Source organism: Patagioenas fasciata, chromosome 4 (genome assembly GCF_037038585.1).
Source record: "Patagioenas fasciata isolate bPatFas1 chromosome 4, bPatFas1.hap1, whole genome shotgun sequence".
NCBI lineage: Eukaryota > Metazoa > Chordata > Aves > Columbiformes > Columbidae > Patagioenas > Patagioenas fasciata.
This window is the reverse complement of record NC_092523.1, coordinates 52,317,133-52,338,506: the sequence shown is the minus strand read 5'-3', so window position 1 is coordinate 52,338,506 and position 21,374 is coordinate 52,317,133. Positions and strand designations below refer to the sequence as shown.

Sequence of the window (21,374 nt, the reverse complement as noted above, 5' to 3'; positions counted from 1 at the left end):
TTAAAAGAATTGCAGGCAATTGACCGTTTTCCATTGCTACGAATAGTTTCATTGCAGCCTTTACGGCATGCCTGTCCCCCACCACCCGGACCTTCCAACAAATGCTTACAGGAAATAACCAGTTGAACCAAGACTAGCAGTAAAAACAGACGATGGTTCTACCAACACCGTAATACAGGTATTGTTGCTCATGGTGAATGCTTTTGTTTTACAAAGAGATTTTAAAGTTTTGTGACTCCTAAGTCTGGCTGGGCATCTTCTGCCCAGAATCCTTGGCTGTGCCACACTCCTGGAACTGTTCTTTAGGTGAACAAAGTTTAACTAATTCCCATCCAACAGCTTTCCTGCTTTAGTGACAGCACTAGCAGAAAAACATTTTTTTTCTCTTTTAATATCCTTCCACTTGCAAAGCTGAGGAGCCTTGCAGCAAACAGATGTATTTGAGTACAGCTCCTGCATATGCATGTAAACCCTACATTAGCTAGAACTGCTTTTAAAAATATTTTCTTTTCTCAGGCAATATTGCTATGTCCACCTTCTAACCTTTAACTGGATGTCAGAATGAGCATGTTGGTAACTTGGCTCACCATCAATTTAATTCTGTTTTGACTGCTGATAAAGGAATAACACCATTTGACATGGAGAAGGACAGGCTGAGGAAGTTGCAATGCCTTAAGTACATTAAGATGTATCACGTTAATTGTTACAAGGACATACTTACTGTGGTCCAGCCAACCTGCTGACCCAGGTCTGTGAAATACAGTGTGATGATGGAGGAAACTGCCAGACTTTGAATGTTAATGGAATCCTTCAAATAGGGCCCATCTGTAAGAACAAAGAGAATAAATGGCATGAACAACAGGCATCCTTGCAGAGGCTCAGCATAGGGGGCTCTGCTGGTGCTCAAGGTGTAGGCTCAACTTGTATACAGATTTATTTTGGTGACTTCATACTTATTCCCCAGGTTAGCAGCTCAAAACCTTTCTACAAGAGGAGTTTTCCTCTCATTTGAGCAAAAAGCATTTGGCTGACATGATGCTGAGCAGCAATGTGCCACAGCTCCCACTATGCTCTCTCTCTGTTCACCTATGCTCTCAGAGACACATCAGGCAATCACACAGATGGTGTCATAGAGCACTTTTTTATTCTGTCTTGCAAGACTAATGGTAAAGTCGATGTTATGTCTTCCTCTCTGATAACTTTTGCGGAAGCATTTACATTCTCAGGCTATTTTACAACAGGTGGCACCATCAGGATGAATGCAACTTCTTGGGCAAAGGCCCACAATCAGGACTTTTTTGTAAGTTTGTGTGACCTAGCCAGGCCGGGTCTATCTCAGTATTACTCTGCTTCCAGTCCTGATGAACCTGGAGTGTACAAGCAGAAATATAAAATGTGACACGGCCAGTAGCAGCTGCATCTCCCACTGCCATGTCCACCAAGAACTGGTGTACTGGCCCCGCCTCAAAAAAAGAGGTTGTCTCCTGCAGCCAGTTGTATCTTCTGAGGAGGCTGTGAGCAAGTATTACAACTGATAATGCAGTGAGTGAGGGAAGTGAATGGTTTTAAAACTGCCTTGTCTTCATTATTTGATCATATACTGTGTTCTGAAACATTTTTATGCGATGGCTATGAAAACCATTAGATTCCTTTATTAATGAGAAAGCTAGTAAGTTAGGCTTTGATGTCAATTAATGAGAAAGTGCTAACAGTTCACCCAATAACACATATAGAGAGAGCAATGCTGTTAAGAGGAGAACTTGCCAGAGGATTAGGAATATGTTAGGTGGCTGTACTCAACCCTGTGAATACTCACTACGCTCTAGTTGCAGGCCAACACGGGAAGGGTACCACTGGGGACCTGTTGAAATCCAAAAACATGCTGTTTAATTTCATAGTGGAGGATCTGAACTTCTCTTTCTGTTATTGACAGTATTCTAAAAGCTGATAGCTACAAATGTGAGGGGAAAAAATCCTCTCTTTAGGTCTCAGCTATACAAGGAGAATATAAGTGAGCTAGAAGGAGCACACACTATGCGTGTTAGAGCAGAAATCCCTTTTCCCCGCTTGAGTGCTGGAAGGGTCAACTTCACTGCTGAACGTTCCACCAGTGCACAAAAAATGGCAGCGTGTGCACCACTGGGAATTATGAAGAGGACCCTGTTTACTACTGTATTTGTGAAACTTCCATATTAAATGTATCTGTCTTGCCCTTCCCTCCAAAATGATGCCTGTTCTGCAGTCCGGTCCAAAGGGATTGTTTTTTCTCCATTAAGGAATATAAAATCTGACTCAGGACATGCAGTGAGCACCAATTCTTAATCACAGAAGTCCCATTAGTCAGGTAGAGATACAAAAAGCAGAGGCATTTGGGTAGCTAATACAGGGCTACGTATGACTGTTAGTTCAAACAGGTACAAGTCTCCAACTCTCTTTGTTTCTCCCAGTGTCAGAGCAATTGGGTCAGTGCCACAAAGCCTGCAGAAAGGCTGGTGGCTGTTCCATTTGTCACCTTGTCCAGCTCTCTGTAGAGACTGCACATAGGAGGCTGTGCCACCACAGCTCTGCTGCCTGCCTTGCTGCTCCGAGCACTGCAAAAACACATTATTTAGCTGCTTTACTGTTGAAAGTTTTTTTGAGCTGACCTGGCACATTTGTCATTGGAGCAGCTTGAGGAGACCTCACACAGTCTGTGGTGTTGGTGGAGTTTAGGTGCAGCAAAGTCTGACAAATGAAGGCAAGGGAACAGCTGCACCTCCAGCCATCACTACTGCATTTATTTCCTTTGACACACCTCAGGATAGTAAGTAGCCTGAAAGAGATTTGCTTTGTCTTTTCAATTCAAAGTCTGGGTGAAATTGGTCAAATATAGCCATGGTTTTCTTTAGACCTGTCTTACAATTGTTAGTATTCCTGTTTTTAAGATACCACTACCTTAAGCAAGCAGAAAAAATTCTTCACAGTGACTGTGATCAAACATGGGAAAGAAACTCTGGGATTGACTTCCCTGAAGACAGACTGCAGCTAGGAAAGATCCTGAAAGATCTCACATCACTTGAAAGCTGGCCTGCTCTGTGCAGAAGGCTGGCCCAGATGAACTCCAGAGGTGGCTTCCACCTGAACTGTAGTTTAGGATGAGCAGCAGAGCTTGTCCACCCCAGCAGCTGCTACTGGGTGTGGAAGGGGAGCTGTACCTGGTGTGCACTGCACCCACCATGCAGGGGGACCTGGCACACTGTCATTCCCAAAGTACTTGGTCCAAGTTTGAGTTCTGTAGGCAAGAACAAGCATTAGATGAACACACAAACCAGGGCTAATAGCAGGAGGTGAGACATCCATCAGGCAAGTGGCAAACTTTTTTTCAAGGTACCACAATCATCCCCGGCTATTAAGGATAACAAAAGGAAGATAAAGAAAGAGCAGATGTCTGACTTGTCAAGGAATATATGATTTGCTCCAGGACAGCAGATATCAATACTTATTTGGGAGCCTGAAATGCAATGTCTGTGGGTTAAATTGGAATCTTCCTCCCGAGCACTCCCCCGCCTCGCATTACAGAATGTTTCAATAAAAGCCAATTTATGTGATCCCGTGGCAATGTACTTTTAGGTATGGCTCATCATCTTCGCAAGGGCAAACAGAGGTGGTGCCTTTAAGCATGTCATCCCACATTTCCAGTCCTGTAGCCTCAATACGCTGTAATGTTTAACATACTCAAAGATTTAGACAGATGGAAGCGTGCCCTTGCTGCAGTGACCCTGATATCATACCGCTGAATGGCTCTGGTTTCCAGCCCATCCGTGGGGTGCTGTGTGTATTTTGTGGAGGGACCTGAAATTAGCTGTTGGGATGTTCCTCCCCAGCTCTTAATATCTAGTGGAGGGCCACTAGATAATGTCAAGTGGAAATGTGATGCAAATGGAGTGTGGGACAAAGTCCAAACGCATCTCTACTTGTAAGTAGGTTGGTTTTAAACTAAATCTTAAGGGTCTGTATATATATCCCAGACCAGTTTTGACTTGATAAAGCAGAGATAGGCTGACCAAAAAATAAAAATGGTTCAAACCAGAGGTCTGTTTAGCCAATATTACATTCTCTGATATTTAGCAAATATTGTGGTTCCACAGTCACATTTTTCAGATTTCTAGCATTTGTGTAGAACAAGTTTGGTTCCTTTCTTTGCAGCACATTTGAACAGCTATCGAAATGTCTTCCTGGTTTCCCATTGTCACTGTTTACTGCAGGGCGACAACGGTGGTAGATGCTCTCTGTTAACACACCGCCCTCCCCACTAAGGAAAGTTAATAGGAGGAAACCGGAGAGAGACTTGCAAGTTGGGAAAGTTAAAAATGCTTTACTAATACTACTAATAAACACAGAAAATTATAAAAAATATACAAAACCAATCCTGAATGTCCTGGGGCAGCTGGCACGGCTCCAGCAGCTGCAGGGCAGGCACCCAGAAGTCCTGGGCTGGACCTTACAGTTAACTGGAACTGGATTCAGGGATGCAGGGTCTGGAACCAGGCCTTGGATCGCAGGCATGACAGGCAGGGTCCTCTTCAGATGCTGGCTATGGTCGAAGAGAGTGAGATCCTTGTGATCTCCCACTTTTATAGGGTGCATGACGTGTATGGGATGGAATACTCGGTCAATTTTAGTCACCTGTTCTGTTTGCCCCTTCTTGCAAATATGCCCCTCTCACTTATGGGATGTGCGAAATTTTATCAATAACCTTGGCTGCCATAGCAATAAATCTAGACCTGGGCCTCTTCTGCATACCATCGCTACCTTTATCAGCTCCGGAATGAAAAACATGCAGCCAAATTCAGAAAAATGCAGTTACTTAGAAGAACTTAGCTGAAAGGAAAATTCACTAAAGACAAAATGGTCTTGTTTTTAACAAAACCAGGACACCCATCTCCTGTTTGATTATTTCTGCCCTCCTGACTTACCCTTCTCTGGAAGGATGTTTGTCTTGATCTTTAAAACCATCTCCCCCAGCTGCATGCACATGGGCACCTGACAGCTTTTCCCCTTCCTTAGCTGAAAGAATATTTGCAAGTTCCTTGATTTTAAGTGTTGTCAACATCATTGACAATACTGCTATGCAAAGATGCACAGAAAAACAAGTTCTACTGGTCCCATTGCTCACATGGTTTGTTTCTTCACTGCATTTATTAGAACTTCAGGAAGTCAATCAGCTGACAATCACAGGAACTGAGGACAGTTTTAAAAGCCCATAAGCAGTTTTAAAAGCACACACAAGTTTTCTTTATCCACAAGATTCAAACTGAGCTTAATATGTGCACTGCCACTTTGATACTGCAAGAGGTTTTGAAGATTTAACAACTACGAAATACAAGTGCTAGATACTTTTCCAATAGTTATGAAACTGAAGGGCTCAGTCTAATTTTTTGAAGTTTCATAAAGATCCTTCCATAAAAAAAATCTCTAGTGTGCTGCCTGTTCTGCAGTAAATTACACAATGAAATGCCAATTTTTCCTGAAGTAGTTATGGAGTTATGTGGACCTACATGAGAGCAAAGGTACACCATGACAAAGAGCTCTCTTGCTGGGGAAATTCAGTGCATTCCTTAGAACGCAGCCCTGTGTGCCACTGGGGAGCAAGGAGTCTAACAAATGCACAACAGAGCTGACGGACACAGTTTGGAGATAATTAGCAGACTGACTTTCCATGAACAGCTAATTTTTATTATCATTTAACTTATTTGTTTCTCATTGGATTTCACCACCCACACATGTTTAATAACAAATAAGCTTAATAATTACAAGCAATACCTACTGTGATATGAATAGGATGATATGAACAACAAAATTGCTACCATCAATCAACAGCAGCACATTGTTTAAATTTGCAGAAATACAGGAAATTCTGGGGACCACCAATACTTCTTACATGATCACAAAATGTTACATGTTAGCTGAGAAATGTAACAGCACCAACCTGAACTGAGCACAGCTGAAATACATTCTATTACCAGCGTCCCTCCACATGGTCCCACTCAAAATGTCTTCTTTGGCCAGAAACCAAAGGATGTTTTGTTGTTTTGACCTGCTAAATGCAGGTACAATCACATCTGGGTCTTTTATGTTTTGGGGGGCTAGTGCAGAGAGACCGGCTCTAGCCATGCCTGCTGTGCTGGCCCAGCACCGTGCTGAGCTCCTGAGCCCAGCTGGGCTTACGGGGCCTGGTCCTGGCCTTGGGACGGTTCAGCTAGACCATGGTTTTCCCTGTAAAAACACCTTCAGCATGATATATCAGAATATTTAAAGTAGATCTACTCAAAGTAGATCTATGTTTTTATGGGGAGTCAGTGGAAAGAGCAGACGCAGTGTGCCCTCTTCAGGAAAATCTCAGCTGGTACTGAAATGGGCGTTGTGTTTAATGGCTGCATAGACAAGGATAAATCCCTTTTCTTGGCTTTTTTTTCTTCGAGTATTTTCTCTACTTTGTTTAATTTGTAAGATTTCCAGGGAAGATGTTTGGCCATGTATTTTACAAAGGCACCTTAACCTCTAGTTGCTATAGGGACACAAATAACCATGTTTTTCATGACACATGGAATTTGAAAAAGAAGCAATTTGACCATAGGCATCCCCCCACTTCTTTTTCCCTGAAAAAAACAATCTCAGACTTCAGCTATATTCTGATTGAGCAATAGCAGACATATTTCTTAAGAGTCAGCATAGTTTTTCTTAATGAAGATCAACTGTTATTAGTGGTAAACAGGATATTATTCATCATTTAAAGATCAATTTGTGTCACTAGAAGATTAAGTTTCCACTTTTCCTTCTTCAACAGCTAGACATGGAAAGCAGCTGTGGAAATTCAAACAAGCAAAGCATCAGAAACTAAAAGCAAGCAAGTATGGGTATTTTAATATTTTTTGCTACATTGTTTCTCCTTTCTACTTAAAAAAAAAAAAAAAAAAAAAAAAAAGAGAGAGAGAGAAAAAGGAAAAAGAAAATCCAGTCCTGTGCATTTCAATTTTCCATGTAGCCTGCTGCAGAAAGTGTGATTAATTTTGATCTTTCTGTGTGGATTTGTATTTAAATTCATGTGCATGGGGAAGGGAAGGGAAGGGAAGGGAAGGGAAGGGAAGGGAAGGGAAGGGAAGGGAAGGGAAGGGAAGGGAAGGGAAGGGAAGGGAAGGGAAGGGAAGGGAAGGGAAGGGAAGGGAAGGGAAGGGAAGGGAATCCAGCTCACCTTTTATTTCGTTAATAACAACCACAGAGCAGAATCCAGAGAAACAAGGAAACCGATACCCTGACAATCCTGGAGCTGGAAGTGATGTCAGGGGAGTGCGAGGAGTTGAGCAGGTGCTGGATGCAACATCTGCAGACACTTGCATCCTGGCTCTGAAATGCCAACCTCAATTAAAAGAGCAATGCAGTATTTTAAGCTGATTTGGGATCTGCATTCTGGCAATTAGCTTTGATTCTCCTGTCTTTACAAGTTTGGAAAGGGTAACAAAGATAGCTGCTGAGATATCAGGGGGATGTAAGAACTCAAGCAGGATTCTCTTCCTTAATATAAACTCTATCAGTGAAGCCTTCATACAAAGGGCGACCCAGCCATGAGAAACTGCATATATATTTTACAGTGTGTTTCAGGGACCTAAAATATCCTTCGTTCTCTTGCTGCCTGTCTATATTCTAACATGGAATTTCAAAAAATACAGCTTTATGTTTGGTGGCCTATGAAATCAGTTGCTATCTGAATCCTTAACTGCTCAAACACTGGGCAGAGTCCTGCCCCAGCCTTCTTTCTTTAAAAGCATTCCTTACTCAATTACCTAATGAAATATGCTAATGAAACACAATTTTCTTTCAATATTTGACTGGGGTTTTTTTTGTTTGTTTGGTTGTTTTTTTTTTTAATCTAATGGCTACACCAATGGCAGCAATTAACTGACCACATTTGAATTTACATGTTTTCTTCCTTAGTGCCAATTAAATTCTCACTGGAGAATTTAAACCAGAGCAACACAGATTGTTCAAAGCAAATAAACCACCAACATCCTGTGCGTTCCATTTCTGTGCCATTAGGTAACAGTTTTTTGAGCTGGCCTTCCCATTTGCAGGCAGAATTAGGTCAAAGTGTTCAAAAATATTTTTGCTGTTGTTAAAGCATGGCTTTTGTTTCAAGAATTCAGCTTTTCATGGAGAAAGTGAGGTTTTCTATTTCAAACCCAGAAAAAAAAACCCCAATCTCATATTTGATGACTGGCTTCCTGGTTCTTTTTCAGTGTCTGATTTGCCATGTACAGTTCTCTTTTTCCTCTTTCTACCTCCAGATTTTTTTTCTAACCACATTTATGGAATAATTTAGACCATACATTTCCTTTTCTTTGTCTAAAGTTTTAGTAACTTCTGGTTGGTAATTATGAAGTTAGGTTTGCCTGCCTTGAGGAGAACATCCAGTCTCTTTAACTGCTGCTAGGCGCAACTTAGCTTTCTGTGGCAAAATCTTGATTGGTGCCTCCTACATTCATTATGATGGGAAATAAAGTATGAGCCGTATTACCCAGTAAGTAAGTCAGAATGCACGTGTGCACTGAAAACAGGCAAGTGTCTAGATTGCAGCATGAAACCCACAGCAAATATCCATCATAGTACCAGCAACAACTAGATATGATGAGGTGTTTGGGTCCTTCACAGAAAAATTTGAGACTGACTGGTGGGGATAGGAATTAGTTTCAATCAGATTTTGATGGGTAGAGTACAAAGTATCTTGAATTCCTTGAATGAACATTAAACTCACATGAATCTGGTGGTGAAGGCCAGGTTAACACTGGAATTCTATCTGTTCTTCAGACAAAAAAATAATACCTTAGTTTAAATTGATGTAGAAGCTGTTTAAAACTAATAACTACCTTGTCATCTGCTATTAACAGTTCAGTAGACTTCAGTTCTTTGTTTAATCTGAAACTAGATATTCTCCAGGGCTTGGATTACTTCTACAGGGCCTCACACTGTCCTTTTCTCAGTAGAGCCACAGGCACTAATATTAGATCCATTGTAACTAATAACAGGTAATTCTGATAAACAAATTCTATTGTTTCTCAACTAGATCTGTTAATTAAATCTACTGCAAAGGCAAGGAAAGCAACGACTCTAGCTATGACATTTCCTTTTCTCAATGAGGCATTTAAACAGCATCTCACATTTGTTCTCTGATTGTTTACATAGTATGTAATTTGTGATGCAATGTTAGAGACCCAGAAATCTCAGCTGGGAACAATATCCCAGAGAGCAGAGGGCCAGTTCTGCTTCAAGCTACATCTCAATAGATTCACTGCCTTTCCTTTTATTATATTACTCATCTGAAATGATATCTGTAATCCTCTTAATGAAATGCAATAACATCAGATGTAGCAGCTGCCAAAAATAAAGATAAATAATGTGACTTTCCGTTAAAGTTTTTGAGTTGATCTTCACTTTTTCTATTGCTGGCTTAAATATTGCTGGCTTTTTTTTTTTTTTTTCTGAAGGTCATCTTATTCCTCTGAGCATTTAATGGATAGCCTGGCTTTTGTGTTGTAGACACCTCACTCCCTCTGGTTCAATAGGTCATTAGGCATACATTTAAGTCATTCTTTGTCCCAAATGTTTCTTATGGGATCACAGCCAAAACAGACAAAAGATCACAAGGTGGATGAAAGGCAGGTTAATTATTCTTACTTTATAGATGAGAAAATGCTGCTCAAAAGGAAGAAAGTGTCTAGCACACAACTCACCCGGATCAGTAGTACGACTCCCACTGGTTCTGAATCAAGTCTCAACAACTGAAATCTTGAACTTCACATTCATTTCCATGTGAACTGGGAGACTTCAAAAATCGAAGTTAGCCATCTGGCTTTTATTGCTACCTTCTAGTGCTTTAAAAATCTGGTTGGGGGAAACAACAACCAGTGGGACACTTATCTAAGCTCTTAGACACAGTGTCTCGAGGTTGGCCAGAGTGTGTGCAAGCTGCAGCAGCAACTGCTCTTCTGGTGGAAGAAAGCGGGAAATTAAATTCTGCTGCTTTCTTATGGAGAGGTGACAATGGGCTGCACCTCTTCACAGATGGGTCTGCAAAGGTAATTCAGCGGAAAAGGCACAATGGGTATGCCATCATTGAAGGTATGAGTGGTGAAATAATGGAAATGCAAAGGTTGACTAATAACTGGTCAGCTTAGACATGCAAGGTATATGCTCTCAATCAGGCACTGTGAATGTTAAAAGGAAAAAAAGGTACCATTTATACTGATTCTAGATATGCATTTGGAATAGTGCACATCTTTGGGGCAATCTGGGAATAAAAGGGTCTAATTAATAGCAAAGGGAAAGAATTGATTCATGAAGAAATAGTTGGACAAATGTTACGTAATCTGATGTAACCAATAGAGGTGGCTGTAGTACATGTTAATGGACATCAGAGGGGAAACTCCTTTTGTGTCAGGGGAAATTGGTTAGCAGATGAAATGGCCTGAAAAGCAGCCTTAAAACCTGAAGCAATAAGTTATCTCATGCCCAAGGTCCTGATCCTGCAAGAAATTCCAGTTTTCAATGAAAAATAAAAAGAAGTTTTCCAAGAATTAGGAGCCAGGGAACAGAATGGGAAATGAGTACTCCCAGATGGTAGAGAAATGTTAAATAAGCAAACCATGAGGGAGGTATTCACAATTTTACATCAGGAGATTTAGTGGGGAACACAAACCATATGTGACAGTGTTACGAAAATATGGGTGTACTGGAATTTATACTATAGCCAAGCAAATTTGTGAAAGATATGTGGTTTGTAAAAAAGTAAATAAAAAGGCACTTAGAAAGCAGCCTGCTGGAGGGCGGAGTCCAAGTTTATGACCCTTTCAAAATATCCAAGTTTATTTCACAGAATTACCTGCTGTTGGCCGAATTAAAAACTTACTAGTGTTTGATCATCTTACTGGGTGGGGAGAAGCTTTCCCTCTGAGCACTGCCACAGTAGCAGTGGTAGCAAAAGCGATTCTACAACAAATTAAATAACGGATGGACCCCCACAGTTTGAAACTAAGGATATGTTTCTCAAAAACTGTATACTTGGGTTGTCTTCTTTTCTATCTTCTCTCAGGCATCAAGGGCTTGTAGCACAAAGTCTCCCTTTAGAGTCTGCAGCTCACAAGTTTCAACCTGGAAACTGGGTTCTGGTCAAATCCTGGAAAGAAACTAAGCTTGAGCCAGTTTGGGGAGGAGCATTTCAAGTTCTGCTGATCACCAAGACAGCAGCAGTACGACCAGCTGAGAAAGGGTGTACTCATTTCACATAGATTAAAAAGCCAGTCGAACCTCCAGAGGACAATGACGAGTGGCAAGTACTGACAACCCCTTTCGACTAAAGATACAGAGATGAAAATGAAACGGAACTTTTGGGGATTATTAATCCTGTATCATGTAGAATTTACAAATGTGTTACCTAACATTAACATCACTGAAACTGAAGGTTCCGTAACAATTTGAGTAGATGATTGCCAGATCCTTAACTGTGAGGATGTACAGAGCTAAAGAGAATTGAGTTATGAAAACAAACATGTGTCCAAGAGGACTGAGTCTAAGTATGATTTAAATAAGTGCATAGTTTTTGTTGCTGTCTCTCATTGCCTCTCCTGGTACAGTGTTTTCTGGACCACAGAGTTTAGGCGATGGACAGCAAGCAATGAACAGTTACAGAGTTGAAAAGAAAAATTATCCTGTCTAAAGGACAATCTCTCCCAGGATGTGACTCCCTGCAGTGCAACCCTTTGCTAATTACAATACAGGGAGCAGATGATTCAGTAAGTGGGGTTTAGAGATCACAAACAGACATTAGTAGAAAGATGCCCAGGGAAGATTCAAAATATAAGTATTAAATATCAGATTTAAGAGAAACCTTTGAAGTAGAAACAGGATATGGAGATACAAATGCCTGGGTAGAATGGATCAAATATATGGTGCAAAGCCCAAATGAGAGCAGTTTTTATGCCTGTGCACCAGGAAGGCCTGTGGCCCAAGTGGTACCCCTCCCTCTGGGATGGAGTAAAGACTGACAAGGGATGGAGTGCATCTTAGCCTTATACCAAGACTCTACGGCATGGGGAAATAAGTCTTGTCATACTCTCTCCCTACTATTTCCAGCCTTGCAGGAAAAAATACCAAAATTCCCCCGGCATTTTCAGGAATAATTGGAAATCATACTGTCTGTCTCTCATGATGGGGCAGGAATGATACCAAGTTCCTAGGAACATGAGTAGGTGTGTAGAGACATGGGAAGTTGGTCCTCATACATCCTCAAATGCTTCTTGAGTGGATCTTTGGTGGTACTGTGGGAAGATGACACTTCATTCCATTTTACCCCCCACTGGGGGGTACCTGTGACATTGTTCAATTGCCAATTCCTTTTACCCTGGCATTTGAGCACTGTAATTCATCAGGGCGACAGAAAAAGGAGTTCAGGGTTTTCCTTTGATGACAGAATTTATCTCAATTCAATTGGGGTCCCCAGAGGGATCCCAAATGAACACAAAGCAAGAAATCAAGTAGCTGCGGGTTTTGAGTCCTTTTTGTTTTGGTGGGTAACTATAAACAAGAATGTTGACAGGATAAATTATATTTATTATAACCAACAACAATTTATAAATTATACTAGACAAGCAATTAAAGGAATTGCTAAACAATTAGATGCTACTAGTAGACTAGCATGGGAAAATAGGATGGTCCTAGATATGATGCTGGCAAAAGGTAGTGCATGTGTAATGTTAGGAGATAGGTGTTGTACCTTTATCCCAAACAGTACTGCCCCCGATGGCACTATAACCAGAGCATTGCAGAGACTCACAACTTTAGCAGAAGAATTGGCTGAGAATTCAGGAATAGATAGTTCGCTCACAGGATGTTTAGAATCTTAGTTTGGAAAATTGAAAGAAGTTATAGTATCTGCCTTTACTTCTTTAATTGTAGTAGCAGGAGTGTTAACTGCAATAGAATGCTGCATCATTCCATGTGTCCAAGGACTTGTTCAGTGCCTTATTGAGGCAGCCTATCAAAGCAAATGCCTTTAGGGCCAGCACCGTACTCTGATAAAATGATGCTGCTAAAAGAACAAGAAGAAAGAAGCAATGCTGAATGCATAACTCCTGAAGAAAAATGTGAAATTATGTTGTCTCAGCTTGAAGCCACCTACTAGACTGTATCATAAGATAATGCAAAACCAACAAAAGTAAAAAGAAGAAGAGGGGAAAAATTGTAAGGAACAAAATGTTGTTTTTACATAACTGAGGACCTGGTACCTGACCTCAGCAGGGGGAGAAGGACCAAGAGACATTGGACTATGAATCCTTAATGTAAAACACAGTCTTTTCCCAGAATATGTACTGATACCTGTGTACATACTGATACCTGTATTTACAAGTTAATTTAGGGGGAAGGATATTATATGTAAACTGAGGCAAGTGTCAGGGTAGTCTGTAAACCCTGAAGTACCCAACCAGTGGGGAACAGGGGAGGGAAATTGTGGCCGGGATATTGGGGGGATATTAGCAGAGGCTTTTTTGCCTGATTATGTGTGCCTACCTCTAGGTAGAACACCTGGTGTTGCAATATCGTTATTAAAAAAAATTGCTTTGCTGAGAGATCCTCCTTGAGCCTATTATATTTGCAAAATAATTGTTTCCTACAATGACAATGATGAGGCTAACTCAGCTTGGCGTCTTCTGTCTTTTACGAGTGTTAGGTCAGTGATGCCATTCCTGGCTGGCTATTGCAAAAAAAATTTAAGTATTCCCAGCTCTCATAGGTGCGCCTCAACTATTTTGACAGCTAAGCTGTAAATTCAAGTTACACAAAACTACCAGCAGACAGACTCTTGTATTTTGTATCGAGAGATCGGCAGATGTGCCACAGGGAAGCTGAGAGGAGGTCATCCTCCTGAAACTTGTTCCTGCGTGTATGAGACATGAAGGCTCCTGGAGAGGCTGGCCTCGTGGCTGAAGCAGCGTGCAAAGGCAAGGATTTAGCTCTCTTCTGGCATGCATGTTCTGGAGAGGCAGGAAGCAACTTAACTCACGGATTAGATCTCCAACTATGAGCTGGAGAAGAAGATGGTAGCAACTTGTTTGAGTTTTGTAGCAGGAGCTTTGCTTAGCCTTGCAAAATAAGAAGTAAAGATTTTAAGTATATACGAGCCTCACTGCGGCAGTAATAAGGAATTCAATGAGCTCCTAGTAAACTGAAATGCGTTGACAGGCACAGAGGAGTCAAAAAAGCTTAGAAATGTGTCATTTGAGGGATACTGAAATTCATCATACACTTCTATTGCTATCTGCTCTGAGACTAAAACAAAAGAAAAATAAATTATAAATATAATAGGAAATAAATCTCTTCATGTTTCCATCTAATCTAGTCATTTTCATTTACAAAGTCAACACAGATGAATGAGTGATTTACCCAGATGAAATCACTGTACTTCGTAGCACCCATTTGCAATAACTGCCCGCCCCCAGTGATTTGCCTTCACCATTCACTTCCAATTGATTTGTTATGAAAGCAGAAAGGGGAAATTTATTGAAAACAGTTGCTGGATGTGACTGTCAAGCCAATGTGTTCTGCATGTTTGCACTGGGAACCTAAAACTGGGCCAATGAGCTCTGCAGTCAGCCAGCCTGGACAGCGGTTTGCTGCCTGTTCCTTTGAAAACATAGACGAAAATATATGAAAACTTCATATATGGATTTGAGCTGTGACTGTGGGCTAACCTGAACTGAACAGGGAGGAAGGAGACTGAGACTTGTCAAAAAACATATGCTTTGCAGCTGCCTTTCTGTCTGGGGAGTGCATTGTGGCCCTCTTTCCAATATTTTGGCTTTTTCAAAGACTGATCTCCTAATATAGGGCAGAAAAAAGACCCCTCTGGAAGGCTCTGTGCCTTAGATATAACTTCTTTGGGTCTCCTCAGTGTGTGAAACACATGAACGGCTCCTGGTTGATTGACAGGAGAAGACTAGGAGGTCAGCTTGGGAGAGCCATAAATAGCATAATTCAGCTTCTCTGAGTCCCCAGCAGGTGTATTCATCAGGCACACAAGCCTCTCTCCAGGCATCAAAATTGACAGATTTAATTAACTTTCTTCAACCTGAGGATCCAGCTGTAATAGACACTGTGGAAAAATCAGAGTGAACTGCTGGTTCTCAGCGAGACTGTGTCATCAGACAGTCCTGATGATACAGGTGAGGCACTGGCTAGCAGTCACTGTTATCCCTGGTACTGCTCTTAATGACTAATCCCCACAGCATCATTTCTCACCTCTCTGAGCCTTGCAGTTTAACATCACAGCCAGCCTCTGAGAGGGAATGACGTGATGCAGTAAGAACAGTCATCCTTTCCAGCAACAGCTATGCATCCAGTTTTTGTTGCAAAATATGGAGTTATTCCTTAAAGCCTTGCTCTTGTAGTCATGCTACTAGCTCTCAGATGTCATTAAAAAGAGGCAAACTGCAGATTCAGAGCAGGCTTTTTGAAAGGAGAAAACAAAAGAGGACCCCCTCTGCCAGAAGATTAATTTCAGTACCTCATGCTCCTCTCACAAGACCTGCCTTGTGATTTCTAAGCAATGCAAGATTCTTTTCCTTGCTCTTCACTGAGCCAGCTTGGCTTCCACTGCTCTGTGTTCTGAAGATCTGCTTCAGGGCTTTGGGTGCACCTGTTGGGTTTAAAATGCTGCTCTCCTTCCAGCTGCTTAACACTGTCTGAGCTGAGCATGACTGAGAGACAGCAGGGGAAGAGGAGAGCTGGAGGCAGTCACAGCTCATTTGGAGATGGGAAGGAGTGGGACCATGCACAGGCCTCCCCATGCAGCTGGAGAAGAATTGTGTGATCTGGCACTTGTGCTTACATTTGTCCTCTTGGACAGTATGGGATCTCACTTGGAAGTTCAGGGCAAGTGTTTGATAGTCTTGGTGAAACGGCATGTTGGAAGGGGCTGCACAGGAGCCCTTGATGCTGCTTTTGCATGTGGCGTTGGTCAGGGTACGCTCTGACCAGGGGGTGACAGCACTGATGGGGCTGCCTGTTCTGCTGTGGCTTCTAGAGAACGAGCAGGAGGAAGAGCAGTAGGTGAAAGCTGGGAGATGAATGCACTCCAACACGCTGCTCTGCAGCCAGGAAGGAGGAGGCGACAAGAGAGATTGGTCCCCACTGAGAAGAAGGAATTGCACTGTTTTTCTCCTCTCCCTAGAGGAAAGTAACAGAAAATATCTGAGCGGTTTTCCAGGGAACATGGCTCTTAGAATAGCCTTAGAACTACCTGCAAGAAGCAGTTGTAAGATCATATAGCAGACTTCTGATGTTGCAGTGTTGAGAAATTATGCTGTTTATTCTTGAGTGCCATCTACTGACAATTTCTTAATTATTTACTTTCATTGACATTGCTTATTTTAAATACTCTATGTAACATCTGTTAGCTTAGATGGTGGGGCTACAATTTTGGAGCTGAAGGATTAGGAGATAATATTTTATTGGGACAGCTGGCAGCTTGTAATGTTCCTTATTCCTTGAGTATCTCATTCCCCTCTGCAGACCGGGATACTCTGCATGTGAAGTTCTCAGTTCTCTCTTCAACTTCCCTTTTTCCTTCCACCCATTGCCAGGCTTCCTCCCATCTGCCCTTCCTTCCCCACCTGCTCCTTCTGCATAAAGGGCAATTTCTGGCCTCCCTAGGCTTTCCTTTCTGACTTCAAAGAGTAGTTCTAGTCATGCTAGCTCCTTGTGCAGGAGGTTGCATCCAGGAGTTTGGTACCATATTGCTGAGATCTTATTCTGCCTCCACCTTCTGTTCTAGCTTTTTCAGCTACTCTCGTGCAGTAACCTTGAAAATATTTAATGATCACTGACTTCACTATATTACCTGTTCTAGAGGTATTTTATTTTAGTTATGTGATACTTGAATTAGCATTATTACTACAGCTTTTCATTTACTATCAGTAAGATTTCTTCCCCACAAGTCCAATACATTTTGCAAAGATAAAAATAAATTAAATTGAAGAGTTATTGCCAAGGACAAAAGCTCGCAAAGTTTAGCCTAAAATGTATTTCTTTCCTCATTGAAACCCTCATCTTTATATAAAGAAAATGCCAAGTACCTAACTCATTATAAGCAACTGAGAAAATGAGACAGGAGGCTTCCTGTTTATACAGTGTTTTTAGCTTGGTTTCACCTCTGCCAGCAAGCCAAAGGAAGGAGGAAAATAGTAGTAAAGTCACCTAGTGCAGGGACAATGGCTACAGGGACCACAAGCTGATTCCAAACAGCCATCTTCAGACTGGAGAAAGCCTTTAATTCCAAAGGAAATGGCAGTTTGTTCTCAATGGTTATTCTTCACTAAAAGTTCACAGATCCCTGGATCTCCAGTGATAAAACTGGGACTGCCCCCTGAACTCAGTGCCACAGAAAACACAGGGTTAGGTTTTGCTGGGGTTGTTTCAGTAGAGAGAGTTTTGCTGCAGTGAGGGCTGAGGAGTATTTCAGCATTTGTTCCTGGACTTGTACACCCATGTTCTGCCTTTTGCATAAACACAGATGCAAACTAGTGTTTGAGTGACTTAGATACTACTGAGCAGTAACATGTTACATGCAACCCATTTATTTTATTTTAATGATTAACAGCCTCCAGTGCTGCAATTCATAATTCAATATTTTTCCTCCTTTCTTGAATCAGGCAGCAAAAACTGATCAGTGACAGAGACGATGCTTGTGGAATTGCTGCACAGGGGTTCCTCTCACTGAAGGGCTGACAAGGGCTGAGGAGAAAGCTTAATTGGGTGATCAAAAGAGAACGAATGTAGACAGGGAGAGTGTAAGGTGGTGTGTGTGTGAGTGTGCTTTAGCATGAGATTATAGGGAACCTGTGAGCCTGGCACACACGAAATGACAGAAATGAATTCATGAGCTAGTATGGAATAACATGCTAACCAAAGGCACCCACAGATCAGCTTCAGTCCCTTCTCAGCTCTTGCCTAAAAGAACTGGATTCTGTAAGCTGTCATCCTGCAAACTATATGAAGAGAGAAAAAGGAAGGTTAGTTCTTTGCAAGTGGGAAAGGAGAAGGAGGGGGGAACCTCAAGAGGCAAAAACATCCAGGTGGAACTGGAAAAGAAATGGAATGGGAAAAAAAGACACAAACCACTGACATGGTGTGCTCCCAGGAATGATGGAATTGAACTGAGAACTTAAAAAGTACTGAAGGCACATGACAGCCCTTCCATGTGCTATAAAGCTCCATACTGTCAGAGTTTCCATTCAGGATTTGTATGGTGCTTTGTTGTATTTTACTGTCTGCCTACTGTCAGCTCCACTGTCATTGCTGGGAGTACCTGTGGAGCAGTGAGGTATCTCTAAATATGAAAACTGGTGCCATTAAAATGGCTTATACACAGACTCACACCATTGTAGCCCAAATCCATTAAAAACCTCATTACAGTTAAATTGGCATAAACCTATGTGCCAGTGATCTTCAAGCTGCATCAATATAAACCCAGTTTAAATTGATTTAGGAGAGTCTAGGCAGAAATGCACTGCATTTCACAAACTGATGGGAGGAATACTCTTATTGAAATATTACATCTTATGCACTCAGGCCTTTTCATATTTAGCTGTGCAGTTTTTGGACTTTACCCTTCTGCATTTTACAAGCCCATACAGGGAGTGAAAAGAAATAGTTTTGGAGCAGTCAACAGCCTTTTGCTTCATCAACTGAGCCTTTGTGCAACCACAGGAGCCTCAAGCTTTAGAGTTTTATAAAATTTTAAGGACAGAGGAGAAGCATAATACTTCTTTTCCTTACCCTACTCTGAGCTCTGTCTCTTGACTAAAGCTTTTTTTTTTTTTTCCCCCAAAATAAAGTTGAATGCAACCTTTTTTGTAAAAATAATGAAAGCCCATCATCTAAGATGCTTACTCCAACAGTAAACCATCCTGCCTCTTGGAACCAAATACCTCATTCCTAATTTGAGTTTCTGTGGCCTTCACTTCCAGCCCTCAATTCTTTTGGCACATTTTCTACTCAACTAAATCAGTTCTAAGAAGTTCAGTTCAAGTTAACAGGCCTTTCACAGACCTACACATCTCAAACATGAGTGACACTCAAGTTTACCAGTCCTCAGCACAAGTAGCAATGTACTTCCCAGAGATAGGAGTGGGAGAAATATTTCTCAGTGTAGGAGCAAGGGTGGCACAGTTAGACTCTCTATAAACCAGATACAGCAGCATTTTAGCGTTTCACACTATACATACATAAACATCTTGAAGGTCTCAGGTGTAGTTGGCCCTACTCTTCAAAATTCTGACCCAGCAGTCAGTGGATAAAAGTAAATGCCACCAAACTTTGGCGCTCGCTACCTTCATCACTTTTTCTCCCAGCTTTCCATCCAGCTCCCTGTAAGAAGGGGCTGGAGACATATGGCCAGGATGAAACAGAAAGGAAGAATCCAGCAAAACTTCTCTGTTCTCTGGCAGCAAGAGGGATTTTCAAGTATGATTGCTCTCATCTCATATACAAGGTCTGTATCTGTGGTCTATATGTGCCAAAATTACCTTCCCTCTCATTTTCTCCCCTCCTCACGAATTTAAAAAAAAAAAAAAAAAAAAAAGGAGGTTGCCCCAAACATTAGGGAACTGGACATGGCCAAGTCAGTTGAGAAGTCCATTCAAGTGCCTGCATGACCCAGATATGTCATTCAATCACTCTGCGCCTGAGTTCCCCACTACAGTAGTTACCTGGTCTGTTTATGGTCAGTTTGAAGCCATCTAATGTTATCAAAGCTTATCTCATATAGCACTGGAAGGGCAAATGCAGTCGTGGTCTTGAATTGACACTGTGATGTTAAAAAGAGGATAGAAAAGTCTTGCTCCTCATGGGCTGGCAAATTATGCAGTCCTCTCCTTCCAGCCTCTTGCATCTGTAATAGCTACAGTAGAACCTTAGTCCAAATACTGCTCTAATTTAGCACTGGAGCTGTCAAGCCACTCTTAACTTTTGTGTGAGATTTAATGAAAAATAAATTTGACAATTTCTCTAAGCTGAAAGGCCTCTAACTAAGCCTCCAGCCTGCTACCCGTAGTACTTACATGCTTTGTGAAATTTGTGTTTCACATCAAGAAGGGTAGATGATGGAGGTACCTGGAAAAGAAAATAAAATGCATGCAGATTAGTTTTGCTATCATCTTCAGTCTGGGAACCCTTCTCTCCTCTATGGAGAAATGATTCCTTAGGCGATAATGAAGCAAATCAGCCAATTTGCTCTGACATGTTGATATGTTATTAAGCACTGTCTGTATTTGCTTTACACATGACCTGGGCCACCTCTGCTTGGTCACTGGAAGACTAAAATCCCAAGGGTCAAGAGGGAAAGTTCTGGTCCTGCTTGAGGCAGTAACTGCCTCCAAGATCATACTAATGGGACAACATAAAGGGGTAGCTCTAAAGTCAGGTTCAAGCATTAGTTGTCTCTTGTAAAAAGACTTGAAGGTGTCTTCCTTGAGGGGCCAGTCACAAAGGTGGCAGGTTCTGTCTTTTCTGTCTGAAATGAGTTGGCTTATGTATGCTGTTGTTCATGTGCACCGAAGCAATTCAGGTGTCACAGTGTTAGATGGCAGTCTGGAGGCCTGTTAGGCTCTATTTTATTATGTATATTGGTTTCTTAATACACTTTGTGCAAAGTGCCTGAGAAATACTGAAGTTACTACAGTGAAAGACTTAGAAGGACCTCGCATTTACAAGGAAAGGGAATGGACAACCTCAGGATGTAGTATGTTCATCTAGAGATGGAGGTGTCAAGAGGCAAGGGTCTGGTCTTAACAAGATCGTCCCTTCACAGTTGACACAGAGTTAATATTCTATATTGTTCATTTAAGCACAGAGACTGAGAAGCAGATTGAACTGTGTCTTAACCATGGGCATCTGCTTTGACTCTAGCGAGAGACCTCATTGCTGCAGTCAAAACAGCAGAATGCAGAAAACCACCTTCCCTGGAGACTTTAGACACCTGTGCAACATAAGTGGTGGAGGTTGAGGTTGGGGAGCAGCAGCAGAATTTCTTTGGGCTGAGGCAGAGAAACAGACAAGGCACCATTTTCCCTGGCTAGGCACTCCTCACCTGGGTCACCCCACTTCCAGCTTCCCCCAGTCTAACCAGAACATGGCAGGTTCCTGATGGAGCCTCCTCAGCAGTTACACAGGAACCCAACAGTTCTGCTCTGCAAAAGCTTGTCACTCTTCTCCCACCTAAACAATGCAATTTCTTTTTCACTGCATTAGTTAGAGCTCATAGACTCAAGCATTAATCAGCTTACTCAGCC

General features: G+C 41.7%; 1 protein-coding gene across 8 annotated transcripts in view; it reads right to left on the bottom strand.

Annotated features, from left to right (window-relative positions):
* TECRL (trans-2,3-enoyl-CoA reductase like) overlaps positions 1–21,374 on the bottom strand; it is a 63,702-nt gene that overhangs the window by 27,148 nt on the left and 15,180 nt on the right. For 6 of the 8 annotated variants that reach the window (XR_011738836.1, XM_071807848.1, XM_071807844.1 and 3 more), the window contains exons 2-5: positions 20,145–20,196; positions 7,232–7,396; positions 1,817–1,861; positions 722–825 (exon numbers count right to left, since the gene is read on the bottom strand). Coding sequence is in view for 7 of the 8 variants with exons in the window: in XM_071807848.1 (XP_071663949.1) it covers positions 722–825; positions 1,817–1,861; positions 7,232–7,396; positions 20,145–20,196 (366 nt within the window). In the remaining variant the exon portion in view is untranslated. The remainder of the gene's footprint in view (positions 1–721; positions 826–1,816; positions 1,862–7,231; positions 7,397–20,144; positions 20,197–21,374) is intronic. The other 2 variants (XM_071807847.1, XM_065837764.2) reach the window with 1 other exon arrangement.